This window comes from Oryctolagus cuniculus, chromosome 6 (assembly GCF_964237555.1).
Source record: "Oryctolagus cuniculus chromosome 6, mOryCun1.1, whole genome shotgun sequence".
Lineage (NCBI taxonomy): Eukaryota > Metazoa > Chordata > Mammalia > Lagomorpha > Leporidae > Oryctolagus > Oryctolagus cuniculus.
Window position 1 is genome coordinate 126,855,791 of NC_091437.1, and position 18,548 is coordinate 126,874,338.

Here is an 18,548-nt window from a genome sequence, read left to right on the forward strand (position 1 = left end):
GATTCAATGTTTTTGTATGTATTAATTTTATAATCTTTATCCCATTAAAATGTTGTTTCCTCCAAGTCACCTTTTTAGTTAGATTTTTGTCCTGGTCTTTGTTCTTTTTTGGAGGCTTTTCTCAAATATTAGTGAATTTGACCTATTTATATATATATATAGGAATTCATATTTTATATATGATTATATAAATACATATTTATATAAAGTATAATTTATATATATAAACCTGACCTCATGTTTACATATATATGATTAATCTGAAAAACAGAGTGACAGCAAGAGAGAGGGCGAGACAGAGATAGAGTTTTTTTTTTAAAGTCTTTATTTAACGAATGCAAATTTCATAGGTACAACTTCAGGAATATAGCGGTTCTTCTCTCCATGCCCACCCTCCCACCCCACTCCCATCCCCCCTCCTACTCCTTCTCCCATTCCATTCTTCATTAAGATTCATTTTTAATTAACTTTATATACAGAAGACCAACGACAGAGAGAGATCTTCCATCCACTGGTTTACTCCCCACATGGCTGCAATGGCCAGGGCTGGAGCAGGCTGAAGCAGGAGCCTGGAACTCTGTCCTGGTCTCCTACATGTGTATGGCAGGCAAATACCTAGGCCATCATTCGCTGCTGCCCCAGAGGCATCAGCAGGGAGCTGAATTGGAAGTGGAGCAGCTGGGACTCGGACAAGTGCTCATGTGGGATGTTGGCAGCCCAAGTGGTGGCTTAACCCACTGTGCCACAATGCTGACCCCTTCATGTTTATATATGTGTGTGTGTGTACATATATATATATATATTTTTTTTTTTTTTTTGGACAGGCAGAGTGGACAGTGAGAGAGAGACAGAGAGAAAGGTCTTTCTTTGCCGTTGGTTCACCCTCCAATGGCCGCCGCGGCTGGCACGCTACGGCCGGTGCACCACGCTGATCCGATGGCAGGAGCCAGGTACTTCTCCTGGTCTCCCATGGGGTGCAGGGCCCAAGGACTTGGGCCATCCTTCACTGCACTGCCTGGCCACAGCAGAGAGCTGGCCTGGAAGAGGGGCAACCGGGACAGAATCTGGTGCCCCAACTGGGACTAGAACCCGGTGTGCCGGCGCCGCAAGGCGGAGGATTTGCCTAGTGAGCCGCGGCGCTGGCTAATATACATATATATATATATTTAACATTTATTTATTTATTTGAAAGGCAGAGAAGCAGAGGCAGAGAGGGAGAGATCTTCCATTTGTTAGTTCACTCCCCAAAAGGCTGCAATGGCTGGAACTGTGCTGATCCAAAGCCAGGAGTCAGGAACTTATTCTGGATCTCCAATGTGGGTGCAGGGGCCCAAGCACTTGGGCCATCTTCTACTGCTTTCCTAAGCCATAACAGAGAGCTGGATCAGAAGTGGAGCAGCCAGGACTCAAACCGGTGCCCATATGGGATGTTGGCACTGCAGGTGGTGGCTTTACCTGCTATGCCACAACGCCAACCCCCATCATATTTATATTTAAAAGTATGGCATAGGTGCTGGCACTGTGGCATAGCAGGTAATGCCACTGCCTGAAGCGCTGGCATCCCATATGGACGCCAGTTCTAGTCCCGGCTGCTCCACTTCTGATCCAGCTCTCTGCTACAGCCTGGGAAAACAGTAGAAGATGGCCCCAGTCCTTGGGCCCTTGCACCCTTGTGGGAGACTCAGAAGAAGCTCCTGGTTCCTGGCTTCAGATCGGGACAGCTCTGGCCATTGGGGTCAACTGGGGAGTAAACCAGCAGATGGAAGACCCGCCCCCCCCCCCGCCTCTCCTTCTCTCTCTGTGTAACTCTTTCAAATAAATAAATAAGTATTTTAAAAAAATAAAAGTATGGCCGGCACTGCGGCTCACTAGGCTAATCCTCCACCTGCGGTGCCAGCACCCCTGGTTCTAGTCCCGGTCGGGGCGCCGGATTCTGTCCTGGTTGCTCCTCTTCCAGGCCAGCTCTCTGCTGTGGCCAGGGAGTGCAGTGGAGGATGGCCCAAGTGCTTGGGCCCTGCACCCCATGGGAGACCAGGAGAAGCACCTGGCTCCTGGCTTCAGATCAGTGTGGTGCACCGGCTGCAGCACTCCAGCCGCGGCGGCCATTGGAGAGTGAACCAGCGGTAAAGGAAGACCTTTCTCTCTGTCTCTCTCTCTCACTGTCCACTCTGCCTGTCAAAAAAAAAAGTTTAAAAATAAATAAATAAATAAATAAATAAAAGTGTGGCACAAGAAGCTTAACAGAGGCTTTCTGTGAGGCTGGAGGGAATGCGGTTTGCTGGAAGGAGACCTGGTAGACAGCAGGCTCTTTGCTTCTCTGTCTCTGCTCAGGGAACACCCATACATCAATATCCGTAGATCTTTTCTCTAGGATCTTTAATTTATTCACAGATCCTCTGATCCCCTGCCTTGGGGGAGAGACATGGGAGGTGGTGGTATAAACCCAGCTCAGCAAACTGGGTGGAGGGAGCTAGGAGATGGTATCTCATTGATTAGTATGTGACCTTTCACTCACTCACCTTGCTGTAGGTCTGGTGCCTCACTCCCGATGGTTCTCCTGACGCACCCAAGCCTACAAGTCTTCCTGGTTCAGTTTGGCTAGAATATACATTGTCTCCCGCAGGCCTGGAGGAGGATGCTTTGAGCTGAACTGCATCTCTACAAGCTCCTATGGTGGCAGTCCTAACCTCCCACAGCCTCAGAAGGTGACTATACTTAGAGAGTTGTTGAAGAGGTAAGAAGGTGGAATGAGGACACGTGAGTAACCTCAGTCCAGTATCGCTGATGTCCTTCTAAGAAGAGGTTAGGACATGGAGATGAGCGTGTACAGTGAAAATACCACGTGACAGTACAGTCAGAAGACGCTCACCTGTGAGCCTGGACTTCTGTCTCCCAGAAATGTGAGAAGGTGGATTTCTGTTGCTTAACCCACATGGTGTATGGTACTGTTATGGAAGCCCTACAGATGGATATAGACAGGGCCTGCTTGTGCTGGCTCGGGTTTGGATATACCGGTCCAGTAGTTTTGTGTCTGCCATCAACCCTGCCGCTCACTCACTCCCACCTTCACCGACCATGGGAAACTGGATTTCCTAAGCTTGTCTGAGGTTTCCAGGCTAAACAGCTTTGATCCTCAAAATGTTCGGGGCTCATCTTGCTCAGCTCTGATACTCAGTTCCTACTTCCTTAGTGCCTTTCCAATGTCCACACTTTGCGGCCCGCTGTTAACCTCTCATTTCCTCGCCCTCTCTTCTATCCCTGGAGATTCAGGATGGAGCACAGACTTGTGCAGTGCTTCTTCCCTGAGCCCGTGCTTTCTGCTGAGAGATTACTAATGGCCAGGCCAGCAACAGAAACCAGTGCTGATTGAAGGAAATCTGCAAACCTTCGCTGGCTACTGGCTGAAGAAGTGTCCCCAAACCACAAGGAAACTGTCATTTTACTGCTCACTTGGTTGAGCTGCACATTCCGGGGCTGATTGGAATTCGGGCACCCAGGTACATTTTATTCTTTCCAAGTTTCCCTCTTTGGGATAACAGCCAATTGAACATGTTAGCGTTTTTATAGCGTGAATCAGCCTGAGACACCGCTTGGCACTGTTCCTCGGTAGATCCAATGGCAGACCCGCTGCAGGGGCCCTGTGTGTAACACTGGTGGGGGGAGACACAGCAGCAGGCAGGCAGACCTGCTGGACTAGATCTGAAGCCTTGCAAAGTGGGTTCTTCTGCGTAGATGCCCCAGAATAGCATCTTTTCCCCAAGTCTCACTTAACAAGGTGTGAAATGGCAATGCACATGAAATCCTAAGTTTACTACTTTAGGAAAACGACTTCAGCCATCTTACTAGATGCTAAAGACCAGGACTCCAACCAACAGTATAATTTTCCCCTGGGAACTTGACTGAACTTTTAATCTCATCAATGAAATCATGTGGTCTAAAAATAGCATGATTTTGTCACTAGCTTCTACATCAATGTTTGCTTTGCTGTTGCCTCTTAAATGACCTTCAAATGCTGTGCCGAAGCTCCTAAGATCCCCATGGCCATACTGTGGCAGATTTGAGGCTCCTTTCTGTAATTTGCTAACTACTCCTATTAAGGACAGTGGTCAACCATTAAGTAAACAATCAGAGGACCGGGAAGGCAATCATCCAGACAGGTGAAATCCACTAAGGAGCCCCATGACTGCCCATGGGAAAACTCGGTGTGCAGCATAATTTGGGATGACCGCCTTCAGTGGCTAAGGATATGGCACTCCAGCCTCTAGAAATGCGTTTCTCAAACTCCTGGAGAGCTCATTAGACAACACATTGCTGCCCGCCCATCTCCTTGGGTTTCTCATTCAGTAGGTCTGGGGTGAGTGGGTGAATTTGCATTCTTAACAAGTTCCTCACAGGTGATCTGATGCTGACGGTCCACCCAGGGACCAGGCTTGATAGCAGGGCCGTATTTAAGTGTTTGTAGCTAAAAGCCCCTGGGGAAAGCATGGTGTTGTCTCATGATCAGGGTGCCAGCAACTTTCTTACTCATTTTCAAATCTCGTGCCAAGGGAATCAAAGCCACTGTATAATAGCAGCCATGCCATGGTTGGTAAATTTGAAAGTGCCCCTTCGGTGATCTGAACACTCAATATAGCAGCAGTTAACTAACCAGGAAAACAGACCCAATCGGTCTAATCAAGGCTCAGCTGTTAGATGTTAGAGAGGAAGAAAGCCATCTTGACCAATCACAAACCAACATAAGGAGTAGTGTAGCTATAAACAAATTTGAGATAGTTCTGGAAAACCATTAGGTGATTTTGGAAATGCACTTTGGATTAAAGATGGCAGGCTAACCAACACTGGTTTATCTTCATTGTCCCTTGAAAAAAGACGTTTTTTGTTTAAAGAAACATAGAATGGCAAAGAGAGCGGAGGAAGAGCCATCAGCAAAAGCTATATTTCAACCCAATTCTGGAAGAACTGTTGGAGGCGGGGTGGAAACTGGTTTAATCGAATAGCGGAAGCTGCACTCTGATATGGTCACAGGGATCAGAACACAAACGGTCCAATTGCTCTACAAAATCCTGGGCTTTGAAGATGCGAGACCACCATAGGGAAATGCTGATAAGGCGGTTCCAGGATCCCAGAAGCAAAGGGGAGGTGAATGGTTAAAATCAGGGGTACGAGGTACACGTTGGCATTTGCACTTGTTGGTTCCTCGGGTCCCTGTCCCGTGCCTAGCAACCAGGAGGAGACACAGGAGAGAGGCGTGACAGCAGACACAGAGACGGCAGGGGGGAGGCATCTACAGAAAAGGAACGAGCGGGAAAGCCTGCAGACTAAGCAGTGACTCGCCCAGACCCTTCCCCTGGCCGGCTTCCAGGAGCTTGGCAGCCAGGAGCACGCCCCCGCAGGCAAGGGATTGTAGAAGCTTTCTCGTGAGAAACTGAAGAGCCCCAAAGAAAAACGGCATCTCGCTTCTGACACTTGGGGTATCTTCCCACCAGAAGACAAGCTTTCACCGGGTCGCCATGCCGCGAGCCCCCGCCCCCGCCCCACCCCCACACAGAGTTTCTGCGGAGGATCTACTACCTTACTCTTACCTGTGAAGGAAGAGTAGAAGGTCTGCACAGTTGACGAAAGCTTCCAACAAGATGGGACTGCACAAACACGCTGGGAAACAGGAAGCCGGGGGAAGCTGAGAGAAAGCAGGAAGCAGAAAACTCTAGGTACATAAAGACCTTCAAAAAGCAGGGAAAATTACTGCAATGATGACATAATTGCGGAACTGCATTAAAAAAAAAAAAAAAAACACGAAAAGAGGTCTTCGGATGGCTGAGATCGTATCAGTAGAAAGTTATGTCCTCCGGGGTGGGCGTTGTGGCTGCCATTGGGATGCCTGCATCTCTGATCAGAGTGCCTGGTTCAGTTCAGGCCCCTCTGCTTCGGATCCAGCTGTGTGCTGATGTGCCTGAGAAGGCAGCAGATACTGGTCTCAGTACTTGGGTTCCTGCCACCCACGTGGGAGAGCAGGATGGAGTTCCCGGCTCCTGACTTTAGTCTGGTCCAGCTCCAGCTGTAGCAGGCATCTGAGGAGTGAACCAGTGGATGGAAGTGTTTTCTCTCTCTTCCTTTCAAACAAATGAGTAATAAATCTTTACAAGATCACCCAAATTTGTATAAATGAGCAAGCAACGTCCAGTGGGAAAGAAAAATAAGAACTTTCTAATATTAAGCCAAGAGATCCAATATCCAACTAACAGAGGTTTAAAGAAAACAGTAAGAGGAGCCAAGAACTGAGGACTTCCTACACATGTCTGACACTGTTCTAAGTGGCTCAGATATATTGGTGGGGATGATGACTATTATTATCCCCACTTTACAGATGAGGAAAGTGAGTCACAGCAAGATCAAGTGACTTGCCCAAGGTCAAAACGTAGAGTCAGGAATTGAACTTGCAATCTGGTTCCAGCACTTTCATGTTAACTGCTGTGCTAGGATGGGACTCCCCAGAGGCAAGGAAATTATGAAAGGAATAGCTCAAGAAAACTCCCTGAACTGGACATAAGTCTCCAGACAGAGTGTCCATTGAGTACCCAGTTTGCTCAATAAATGAACGGCTGAACTAAGGCACATAATCTTGACATTTCAGAATACTAGACACATGAAGAGCAAGTTTCCAGAAAGAAAAATCTTAAGTCACCAAGAACTGGGAATCAGATTGGCAAGAAATTCTCAATAATGTCACCAGAAGCGAGGACGTAAGAGTAATCCTTACAAAATCATGACTGAAATTTTCCAACTTAGAGTTGTACAGATAGTCAAACTTTTCATCAAAAATAAAGAAAAAGTTGCATAAGGATGCTTCAAGAGCGTAAGGACTCAAATCTTCCCTTCTGCGCCCCTTCTTGTGTTGTTACTAGACCATGTGCCATGGGAAATGAAGCAGTAAACTAAGAAGGCAAAAGTCACAGAAATCAGTGTCAGAATGAAGATTGTGCAGCAGGTTCATGGAGCGACTTGTCTCCACTGGAATAAAACAGGCATGTAGGAGGGATTTTCCAAGGGGAAAAGGAGAAATGTTTGACCATTTGAAAAATCCATTTGATAGGTCAGCTGTCAATAGAACAATATCAGGATAGATACATAAAATAGTTAAAAGATTTTATAAGACAGAAAACCACTGTTGTACACTAGTTCGCTCTGTCGTTACTAACATTTACACAATCACGTATGACCTGGCCCCTACACCGTGGGAGAGCTATGTTGGAAGAATGGCTAGATGCGGAAGCGGGGTGAAGTGAAAGAGCTAAATCCTTATCTGAGGCTACAGGCAGTCAAAACACAACATCTACATCAAGAGATAATGTTAGTTACTTAGGAACAGGGAGAGAAAGGACAGAAGACACAGCTACAGGAGGAGCCTCTAGAGAGGAGCAAGAGAATGCTGGGGACAGGTGGGTACTGTATTATCCTTTATCCTTAAAAAGTTAGTGCACAGGACTGTCCTCATGCTGTCTTTAAAGAACACAATTTCAAAACTCATTTGCCGAGAGCAAAAACAATGGCACAACCAAACCTTGTCTCACCATTTAACGTTCAGGAAATATGTGATCCATAAAGACGAAACCAGAAGCTGTATCAACTCTGGCGGCTTTGGTGGTAATGTAATATAAACTACAGTAAGCTTTTCGCCATCTCCTTTATTTCTCCACGCCACATATTTGGGCCAGACCGCCATCAGAACTTCCACAGATACTTCACGCGATTATAAATTACACCTTTGCTAATTCATGCTATGCCCAGCCAGGAGAAACAGAACCGCAGAAAAGTCGGTGTCCTCCTGCCTCGTTTCCGTAGCAACCATATTAAGCTGGAAGGATAAAGCACCTTTGTAGTAGCTGCGTCTATTGAATTACAATGTAAATGCTGATGCCTGCCTCGAGACACCAGATGACAACAGGTTTATGGAACGGATTTAGGGGTTGTTTGCAGTTCTGGAATCCTAGGCTTGAGATGGAAGCGGGGCTCCATGAGAACCAGGCCACTCCGCACCTGCCCGCTCACCAAGCGATGCTCGCCCATCTGAGCCTCTGTAGTGTACCTGCTATCTCTTACCCACCGGGACACGGGACATGTTTGTTGTGGTTAAGAATGTGAAAAATGCAGTTACACAACAGCGCTGGCGATCTCTGGGTCTCTTCTCCCCTCCAAGCACAAAGACACTCGAGTTCCGCACTCTTGGGCCCACTGTCGGTCATCTTAAGGTGGGCACCGCATGCCTCGTAGGGTGCTGCGCGTTTGATTCCGGGTGGCCGGCGATGCCCGAGTTCAGCTCTCCTTCGTCCTTCCGTTCGACCCACAATCCCTAGTGTCTGCAGGTGCTGCTTCTCCCCCACCCCGCCCCCACCCCGCGCCAGGTACCCTCCCCCACCAGCTTCCCACCCCGTCCTCGGGGGCGAAAAGGCAAAGGTAGCTCGCGGTCGGCTCGAAGCCCTGACCTTCAGCTCCCACCGGCTGCCGCCGAGCTGCGAAGCGTGCCGCCGCTCCACTCAGGTAAACTTTGGAGTGAGTTACCTGCACCTGGAGAAGGGCCTTACCTGAGCGCGCCTCTGCCAATGGCAGCTCACCTGAGCGAGCTCCGCAGCCAATCACGGCGCGGCTCGTCCCTCGGGCTTGTACCCTTTAGTGAAAGAATTCAGCTCCTTGCGAGAAAGTTACCTGTGGCCGCCCAAGTCCGCCACTTTCGGCTCTGTGTCTGCCCACTGCCACGACCCAGGAGGACTCCGCGCCGCCCGGCTGCCTCCGAGCTCGGGCCCCATGTGAGGGGCCCCCCCCTTATCCCACCTTTCCGGCTAGGTGAGGGCGCGAGCGGGCGAGCGAGCGAGCGAGCGTGGTGAGGGGGGACGAAAAAGCAGAATTACCTGTAGCTCTTGTTCTGCCATCTCGGGCGCTCTCACCTGCACAGACCTGAAAGTCCAGTTTCTCCAGAGGCTGAGGCTCCAGGAAAAGGGGAGCGAGTTCATTGGATCAAACATGTCACAAGAGTCGGACAAGTAAGTGGATCACACGCGCCGGCTGCTGCTGCTACCACTTTGGGCTGATGGCAACTGGTTTGTGATTTTTTTTTTTTAAGTTGCTATTGTTTGGTATTTTTTTTCTTTCTTTTTTTTTTTCCTCCCCTTTTTCTCTTTTTTTTTTTTTTGGTGGATCCAGACTTTTCCGGATTATGTTTCTACCCCGATTCAGGGGAGAAAGCCCACGAGAACGTGAACGTTTCATGCGCCTGCGGGCCTTGGTCCTCGGTTTTTCCTCTTCCTCCCTCCCTCCCTCGCCAGTGTGCTCAGCTCCCGCGCCCGGGGCCGAATCCCTGGACGTGGACACGGGCTTTGGTCGCGGGGCGGGGGCGGGCAGCCTGTTATTTCCCCCTCTCCTGGAGGTGCCTAGGGCTTTCTGGGGCCACCTGGAAGTTCAGCCGAGCGCCTTCGATTAGTGCAAGGGGCCTGCTGGCCGCTTTTGTGTGAGCACAACAAAGAGCTTTTATAAAAGGCAGGAACGGCCATCTTCCCGCACCGGGCCCGGGCCGTGCCTGCGCCCGCTGTGCGTCCGCGACGCGCGGCCAGGCGGGGAGGCCTGGGGGCTCCCGGGCCGCCCGCCCCCGCTTTGTCTGGCAGCCTGGAGCAGGTCCTGGGGCCTGGGGGAAATGGGAAGAACGGATTTGAGGCCCCGAGTCGGCCCTTCGTCTGCCCGCGCCTCGACGGCGCCTGCACTCTTGCAGTCTCCGCGGCCCGGGCGCCCCACGCCGGTGGCCAGCAGGGCGGGCGTGGCGGGACTGCGTGGGGGCGCCCCCGGCCTTCTCGGGGAAGGGGGTGCTCTCAGGGAAAGGCCGGGGCCCGGGCCAGTGGGAACTCTGCCCTCGCGTCCTTCCTTCCCGCCTGCCCGCCACGGGCCCTCCAGACTCGCCACGGGAGCGGCGGCCTGCGCGGCCCCAAGCCCCGGCTGCCCGGGCCTGGCCGGATGGCGTCCGGGCGGCCTCCCGCGGCCGCGGCCCCCGCCTCCGGGACGCCTTTGTGCGAGCCGGGGGAGGTGGGGCCGAGGGCGGGAGCGGCCGGGAGCCGGAGGTGGGTCCCGCGGCCTTTCTCGGGATTCGGTGGCGACACTCCCTGCCCCTTCCTCCTCGGGCGCGCTGGCTGCGTCCTGCCTATGGCTGATGCCCTGGTCACTTTACCCCCGGTGCGGTGGCCACCCCGAGGAGCCCTTCCCGAGGGTGGCTCCTTGGGCGCCAAGTGGCCAGTGCCGGTCCACGGGCGAGGGACGTCGAGAGCGGCGCGGGAAGGCCCCACGGACCTGCTGGGGGTGGAGGGAGGGCCGTGCTGGCGGCAGAGCGGCTGGTGGGGTCGGGAGGCTGAAAACGCACGCAGACACGCCGAGCCCCTGCCAGACGGTGGTGCCAGTGTGGCCGGCAGCCACGGAGGAACCGTGCCACCCACGGGAGGGGGAGTACCCGTGTCGCAGCCCCGGGCCGGGGTGGGTGGGAGTGGCCGTCCCCCCCCCCCCCCCCACGCCCCAGATTCTCTGAAGCTCAGGAGCCCGCAGCCCTGAAGTAGCCCCAGAGCCGAGCTGTGTTTTTGTTTGTTTGGATCCTGTAAGAAATGGTGGCAAGCCTAGTGGAATGAATCTCGCCGCCAACAGTTTGCTGTTTCACTGGATATGACGTGACTCAAATGAATTCAGAACGAAAACAGCTCGGTTTGTGTTTTTACCAAGGTCTACGTAGCACCCCTAAGAATTTACTTACTTATCGAAAAGGAGCCCCGAGCACAAGCCGCCTGCTTTTAAGGCGATAACGTTACCCAGTTTTCCTGAGTCCTAACCTGCTGGGGTGACAGACACCGAACTTCAAGAAAAAGTAGCTTTTATCGTGTGATTTCCAAGTCCTAATTTTATATCCTGGGAAAAGGAAGAGTAACAGCATGGCAAAGAGCTGCACAATCCAACCCGTTGCGCGCTCTCTGTCTGCACCATTGGGAAATGCTCCAAGTCCATACGTGGCTTTTGGATCATTTTTTGCCAACTCTAGCTTGGTTTGCTTAATGTTAATATTCTAACGAGTGCCCAGCAGGGGCGGGTGGCTGCAGGTTTTCTGTGCGGAGGCTCCTGCAGTTGTCAGTGTGAGGTAGGGGTGGGAACTCTGGGGAAGAACTCCTGGCTGAAGCTTCCTCACCCCGAGAAAGTGAGGGGCCCCGGAGGGCGTCCTAGGAGGCCTGGCTGTCCCTTCTGGAAATGACCTAGAATGCACCCTGGACAGTTTTCCACAATCGCATTTAGATTAGGTAATCTTTTGGATAGCAAGGACGGTCGAGTCTGGACGGCAGTAGCATCATGTGGTTTTTTTTTTTTTTTTTTTTTTTTTTTTTTTTTTTTTTTTTTTACGGTGTGGACTTAGATTGAAACATTGTGTTTTATGTTCTTCAGTGTTGATATCACTCATTAAAGCCAAGTATTTTTAGGACATTTTGTCTCTGTACATGTTTAAAGTTTTTTGTACATATTTAAAGATTCTCTATTCTCCATCTTAAATTTTATGAAGAGCTCTGATCTTTGCCAACAAGCAATGCAGTGCTAGATGAAGAATCTCTTATTTTACTGCCCAAACTATTTTCAGAGGAGCTATCTGCCTGCAAACTGGGGGTCTTCAGAAACTTAATAGAAAATGAAATCGATAGATAAGTTTTATTTCGGTGCGACATTGTTTTGAAATCCAGGTATAATAATAGGCTTTTTCCACGAAGCTTTTCAGAGTCTCTCGGGCGTGTGTGATAATTGATTTGCTACCCGTGCGTTTGTCATCAGATCAGCACATGTTCTGATCACCCACTAGCTGCAGTATTTTCACATAGGCATTCTAGGAGAATACAAAGATGGGCAAGATGTAGCAGGTCTGTAGTGAGCGGTAAGACATCCACAGACATAATTTGATTAAAACCTGCAAAGTGCCTTAAAAGTTACCAGAAAATTATGATAGTTATAAAATAGTTTTTTTTTTAAAAAAGCTATGAGGAATTTTTAAAAATTTATTTTTATTTACTTGAAGATGGGGGGGGGGAGAGAGAGAGAGAGAGAGAGAGAGAGAGATCTCACTAGTTCAGTCCCCAAATGCCCACAACAACCAGGGACTGGGCCAGGCTGAAGCCAGAAGCCAGGAACTCCATCTGGGTCACCCACATAGGTGGCAGGAGCCCAAGCATATGAGCAATCCTCGGCTACCTCTCAAGATGCATGAACTGGAAACTGAATCAGAAGCAGAGTCAGACCAGGCACTCGGGTGTGGAATGTGGGCATCCCAAGCAGTGACTAACTACCTGCGCCACAATGCCATAACCATAAAACAGTTTTTAAAAAACACAGTACAGGTTATGCCAAATAACTGCTTCTACCTATGTGCCTGGTTTTTGGCTATGATAATTTTAATCATTTTAATTTTATTTATTTGAGGGACAGATTTACAAAGAAGGAGAGACAGAAAGTTGTTCCATCTGCAGGTTCATTCCCCAAATGGCTGCAACAGCCAGAGCTGAGCCGATACAAAACCAGGAGCCAGGAGATTCCTCTGGGTCCCCTACGCAGGTGCAGGGGTCCAAGCGCTTGAGCCGTCTTCCACTGCTTTCCCAGGCCATAGCAGAGAGCTGGATCAGAGCAGCTGAGACATGAACCAGCGCCCATATGGGATGCTGGTGCCACAGGCAGAGGCTAGCCTACTATGCCACTGCAGCAGCCCCATCTTGTGTGTTTTATCTTTTTTTTTTTTTTTAAAGATTTATTTACTTGAAAGGCAGAGTTACAGAGGCAGAGGCAGAGACAGAAAGGTCTTCCATCCACTGGTTCACTCTTCAAATGGCCTCCACAGCTGGGGCTGGGCCAATCTGAAGATAGGAGCTTCTTCCTGGTCTCTCATGCGCATACAGGGGCCCAAGGACTTGGGCCATCTTCTGCTGCTTTCCCTGGCCATAGCAGAGAGCTAGACTGAAAGTGGAACAGCCAGGTCTCAAACAGCACTGGCCCCATTTTGTGTCATTATTGAGAAAATGCCACACGTATAGATTTCGTGTGTGGATAATGATTTAGGAAATGACTATACAGTTTAATTCAACGTTCTGCTTATGAGTGTCCTGAACCCATATATTCTTTTCCATTTGGCTATGTAAAATAGCCTTTGAGGCCACAAATGGCAAGGATTCATCCTGTCTTCCTCAAACTAATACATATACTCATTTTTTTTTTTTAAACAAAGTTGCCTTGCATGCCATTTAATCCTGGGCATTGATCCCAACGTGAACATTCGCTAGTGAGAACAAATTCCCAGCCTTCATGGTGCTTCCGTTCTTGTGTATGTGAGGAGGAACAGACAATAAGCCAATCAAGAAGTGACCCTAATAAGGTGACAGTTGCCGTGCTGTGCTGGAAAACGAAGCAGGCTAGAGATTGGGAGTGCTGCAGAGCGGGGGTGTGTGTGGTGGTTGGGGCAGGTTTCTGGGGACCCTTGAAAGAGGTGCAGGGTTGAACTCTGAAGATACGTGGGGTAGGAGTGTTACATGTGGTTGGACGGGCGACTGCAAAGGCCCTGGGGTCAGGGTGCTCAGAATGCGCTAAGTCCAGAAAGGAGCCCAGTGTCATGAGATTAGAGGCAGGGAGATAATGACACTGTTGAGTCAGTTAACATGATCAGTTGTGTATTTTTCATAGGTACAGTTCTAAGAAGATAACCATGCTTCTATCCCTATTCCCTCACTCCTTCAATCCCCCTCTTTCCTTTTCTTTAATTTTTGTAAAAACATAATTTCCATCCACTGTATAATTACAGGCTTAATGCACTATTTTTGAAGTTTTATTTGAAAAGCAGAGAGAGAGAGAGAGAGAGAGACAGCTCTTTGATCCACTGGTTCACTCCTCCAGTGTCTGCAATAGCCAGAAACTAGGAGCAGGGATCTCAATCCAGGAAGTCCCTCTGGGTCTCCTATGAGGGAGGCAGGGAGGGACCCAACGACGGGAGCCATCACTGCTGCCTCCTAAGATGTCCATTAGCAGGGAGCTGGATTCAGAAGTGGAGGCAGGACTGCCACCCAGGCTCCCCAGGTAGGGATGCAGGCTTCCCAAGCAGTGTACTGAGTGCCGCTCTAAGTTTCTTAGTCCAGATATTCACACACTCACAACCAGACAAAACCATCCTTGCGAATGTCTGTCATTTACCCAATGAATAAAGAAAGAGCCAGCTAGGACCATCAGTCCAGTGCTTAGGGTCTCCTGCCCTGGATTAACCCCTGCATGCACTCTGAATGCACATCTCTCTCAGCCCCTCCACCCCACCACCCCCCAGCTCTGCCTTTCAAATAAATAAATCTTAAAAGACAAAAACCTATAGACACATCCTTAAGCCCAAACCCAAAGGGGTTGAATTAGGTTCACAGGAGAGGGCCAAGGACTCTCTGCATGTACACAATGTCCCAGGGATGCTGTATGTTCAATTAGTTACAGAAATAGTGCTCGAAATGAACACAGCTTTTCCGGTGCATCTCCGTCGTGCACTTGGGATGAAACCTGGGGGCTTTTATCGTATGCACCTCTGGAGGAGCAGCTTCTGATACAAAGAGAGGCTGGGTGTGAGAATTCTCCGGCCTTCCTTCCATGTCCTTTGCTTAACTCATTTTGCTGACCTGCCCCTTCTGGAGGGAGGATATGTTTAGGAGCAGCCAGAAGTTTCCAGAGCTGCCCAAGACCTGATTTGAGGTGATGTCAGCCAAGCTCGCATTTTCGGCTGAATCCCACTCACCTGGGAGCTGGGCTGGTCTCCAATTTCACAATGCTGCTCACAAGGATCATTCTTTGTTCAGGTGATCCTTGCTGACTTTTTATTTTATTTTCCAGCACGTACTCAGATGTACAGAGTTCCAACATGAGGTTGCTCCCCCGTGAAATGATTTGATGAAATGATGGTTGTAGCTTCGTTTCCAGCTTAAAACTATTTCCCTAGTAAGATGTTCTAGAACTTCTGAGGGCCTGCAGGGAGGATTAAAACCAACTGCAGCGTCCAGCCCACCCAAACGGGCCCAGTGCCACCTGGCTTAAGGAGGATTAGAAGTTAAGAGCTAGAGAGATTGAATGAACAGCGGGATCTAGCCATTTCTACCAGATCCTACAAAGCAAAAAGAGTTCAGGAAGGTTTCAGGTAAGTCAAATATATAGAAGTATGTAAACAACAATAACACCAAGTACTAGTCCCCAAAAGTGTTTACTTGAAATCCCTAGATAACTTAAATAAGATCTTTAAAGATTAGATTGTGAAATTTACTTTTTAAAAATTCTTGGGTAACTTAAGCGCCTGTTTCAGTTCCTCTTTAGGACTTTGTTCTAACTAGGCATGTATTTGTGGTTGAAAAAATAAACAATTTGGTTAAATAGTATTTTTCCCCTTCATTCGCCACCTCCCTAATCTAAACCTAATCTAAAGCAATATTTTTTCCTTCCTTTTTTTTTTTTTGTTTTTTCCTCTGATAGAACTTGGTGAGAGTTGACTCATGCACAGAGGTGAATGTGAATCTGATTTTTGGTGTCATTTTTTTAAAGTGAACTGTGCTGTGTTCTTTTGAGCACTTTTAGCATCAGCAGCCAGTCCTTATGATCTAGGCCAGGAGCTAAGATGCCAGCCACCCTATCGGCAGCAACTATGTGCAGCTTTGAGTCTTTGAGTCTAAGGAGAAAAAAAAAAAAAAGGTCTCCTCCCTCCTGATCCCTGGCGTTCGTGCTGGGGTTGCTCTCTCCCGCTTTTCAAGAGCTGCCTACTAACTCCAGCTCAATTCTAAAAAATGAGGCCTTGTCCTGAAACAGGAGAGCAACTGGCTTGGCAAACTTGACCAGGAAAAATTCCTTAGCGAGCAGCCACAGGCTGAATAGGAATTTTTGCTTTGGACCAGGAGGACGAGAGGGTTGCTTAGTAACAACAACACACACCTGGGGGTCCCTTGGTCAGCTCTACCGGTCTTCAAAATTCGGATTCAGTCTTGCAAGATCTGTTTTTTTTTTTTTTCCTTCGATTAGCAACAAGGCACATTTTATGCTGTACACGTCTTAATGGTAAATGAAAGAACCAGACCATAACGGGTTAAGTGGGATAGAAAGTCTGTCTTTGGGGGTCTCCACGCCTTTCCCTCCTCGCCCCTTGCACTGGGAAGGGAGAAATGTTTTAGCTTTCTATGCTGTGGTGAGCGGTAGCAATGTCATTCATGGAAACAGCACATTTTGAATTGCCACATACAATGCCAAGGAAAGGCAGGTTGTAAGACTTGTATGCAAAGGCCTAGGAAGGCTGGCGTCTTCAGGAGATTTGAATGTATATTATGAAAGTGAGTCTGAGCAGCAGAGCCTGCATTTGAATGGCTCCTCAGCGGAGAGCCAGGGCTGCCTGTGGCGGTGGATGAAGTGCCTTATTTTACTTTGTAATGAACGCGGCAATGAACTTGGCGGGGCGCACTCTTCTAGGATCTGCTTTCACTTGCTCTCCCTAGGAAAGGCTTCCTTTCCAAGCGTGAGTGCACGCACCCCTGGAGCAGAGCTGCGAAGGAAAGCGGGCTGGCCTGTGGCCTGCGCCGTGGAGCTTGCCTTTCAGCTGAACGCCCACCTGCAACTCCAGCGAGGCCCCGAGGGTCCATGCATTCAGATCAGGGTTTGGGGAGGGGAGAAAAGGAGGGAGGGAGAGAGCAGGAAGCAGCTGCTCTGGGTTGAGCCGCAGCACTTTCGGGAGCGTGAGTTGTGGTAGGGACTGCAGGGATGGGCCCCTGGCGATCAGGCCTTCTGGGGTATTAGTTCTGTTTAACTTGAAACCTGGAATTCCAGAGGTAGGATGAGCCCTGGGGGTCCTCTGGGACCTGTGAGTGGCCAGGTTTAGGATGTGGAGCTAGACGTTTGGAAGTGTTTTGCAGTCCTTTTGAGGTAGCTGAGTTGACAGCTTGGGGGTAGGAAAAAAAAAAAAAAAAGAAATGCACCACTCCCCTCCCCCCCCCACCACCACCACCGTGTTCACTGTCTACCGAGGGAGCCTATGACAAGTCTGGTGCCATTACCCAGAGGTGGAGTGGGCTTTCATTCCCACACTCACTTCCTCGAGTTGTTTTTAGTTCTCAGTTCAGTGAGCCCCATAAAAGAACTGCGTTCTGTGCTTTTTGGATCTCACTTCTCAAAGCAGCTGCGAGCAGAGGTGGTTTGTGCCTCTTTGCTGTGTTGCTAGTAGAGTGGTTAAAGCAACCTCAGAGGATTCTCTTCTCCTGTAAAATGGAGTTGAACTAAACGATGCCTGGGGAGAGTCACCTGCTTGTCCCCCTCCAGAGGGGCCTGGGCGGGTGGTGGCCACTCCTGGGCAGTGTGGTGACATTACCATGAAAGGGAGGGTATGGGGCACCAGGGCACTTCCGTTCCTCACCCCCCTCCTCCTGCTAATATCCAGCTGGGTGAGACAACAGAGGAACAGGCTCCCTCCCGGCAGGTAGGAGAGAGTCAGGGGCCCACGTGAAGTTCAAGGGCAGCCAGGCCCCACATCAGAGGTGACCAGGCACAGGTGACCTGGGCAGGCAGGTGAAGTGGCTCAAGAAACCCGGGATACAAGGCCAGCAACTCTGCAGACCTCTTCCAGGGAGGGAGGCAACAGCAGACTGAATGGGACATTGGCTAAAAATAAACTGCATCGCTAAAGCCATGGCGGCCGCGTCCTCACCTCTTCTTCCTCTTCCTCCTACTCCTCCTCCCCCTTACTCTTTTTTCCTTTTTCCCTCTCCTCCTCTCTCCTTCTCCTCCTCCTTTAATACAACATAACTCGGGAAAGTGTTGCGGGGCAGGTGTTGTGGTCCGTCAAGTTCAGCCGCCTCTTGGGAAGCTTATATCCCATGTCGGAGCTCAGGTTCAAGGCCCAAATACCCTGCTCTTCCGATCCAGCCTCCTGTCAATGCTCCTGCGAGGCAGCAGCTGAGGACCAGAGCACTTGGCATCCTGCCAGCCCCATGGGAGACCCGGATGGAGTTCCTCCGCTCCTGACTTGGGCCTGGCCCAGCCCTGCTGCTTGAAGTGTCTGGGGAGTAAAGCAGCAGATAGAACATGTGTCTTTCCCTCTCTATTGCCTGCCTTTCAAATCAATAAGTCCTTTTTTTTTTTTTTTTTAAATCTTGCCAAAGCCGTAGTGTAGTAGGTCTTCAGAAAAAAGTATTAAATAATAGTTGTTTTTTTTTTTTTTAAATAATAATCCTTTGTCAGCTACAGTTTGACTTTAAATGGAGTATAGTTCTTCAGGCACACACCTGCTCTGCACTTAGCCAGAAATAAAATCTCCAGGTCCGCTGTCCTGTGGTGCTACAGAATTGAAGTCTCTGGGGTTGGGAGCCCCTGGAAGGGCCTTGTGTTGGAGGAACTGTAATCCGGTCAGAAGGCATTTGTGCTCTAAAACCATGGCTTTGTTTTTTTTTTTTTTCCTTTGGTGTCTTGGTGTATACTTAAAAAAATTGTATCTCACATATTTTTGAAAACAGTTT

The 18,548-nt window shown here is 49.5% G+C and overlaps 1 protein-coding gene and 1 long non-coding RNA gene across 6 annotated transcripts in view; one reads left to right on the top strand and one right to left on the bottom strand.

Annotated features, from left to right (window-relative positions):
• Window positions 1-418: 418 nt before the first annotated feature.
• Window positions 419-8,693, bottom strand: LOC127490606 (uncharacterized). Of its 2 annotated transcripts, none has more exons than XR_011389280.1 (3): window positions 8,481-8,693; window positions 5,583-5,677; window positions 419-5,216 (listed from the first exon to the last, which is right to left on the bottom strand). It is a non-coding gene; the product is annotated as an uncharacterized lncRNA (long non-coding RNA). The 2 variants fall into 2 exon arrangements; XR_011389279.1 differs by having other exon boundaries at window positions 419-5,284.
• The window catches only part of GRHL2 (grainyhead like transcription factor 2), a 158,577-nt gene continuing 148,689 nt past the window's right edge, over window positions 8,661-18,548 (top strand). For 2 of the 4 annotated variants that reach the window (XM_070075373.1, XM_017341465.3), the window contains exons 1-2: window positions 8,661-8,838; window positions 8,948-9,035. In XM_070075373.1, the coding sequence (XP_069931474.1) occupies window positions 9,016-9,035 (20 nt within the window). In that variant the 5' untranslated portion in view covers window positions 8,661-8,838; window positions 8,948-9,015. Of the gene's footprint in view, window positions 9,093-18,548 lie in introns of all 4 variants that reach the window. The other 2 variants (XM_008255802.4, XM_008255803.4) reach the window with 2 other exon arrangements.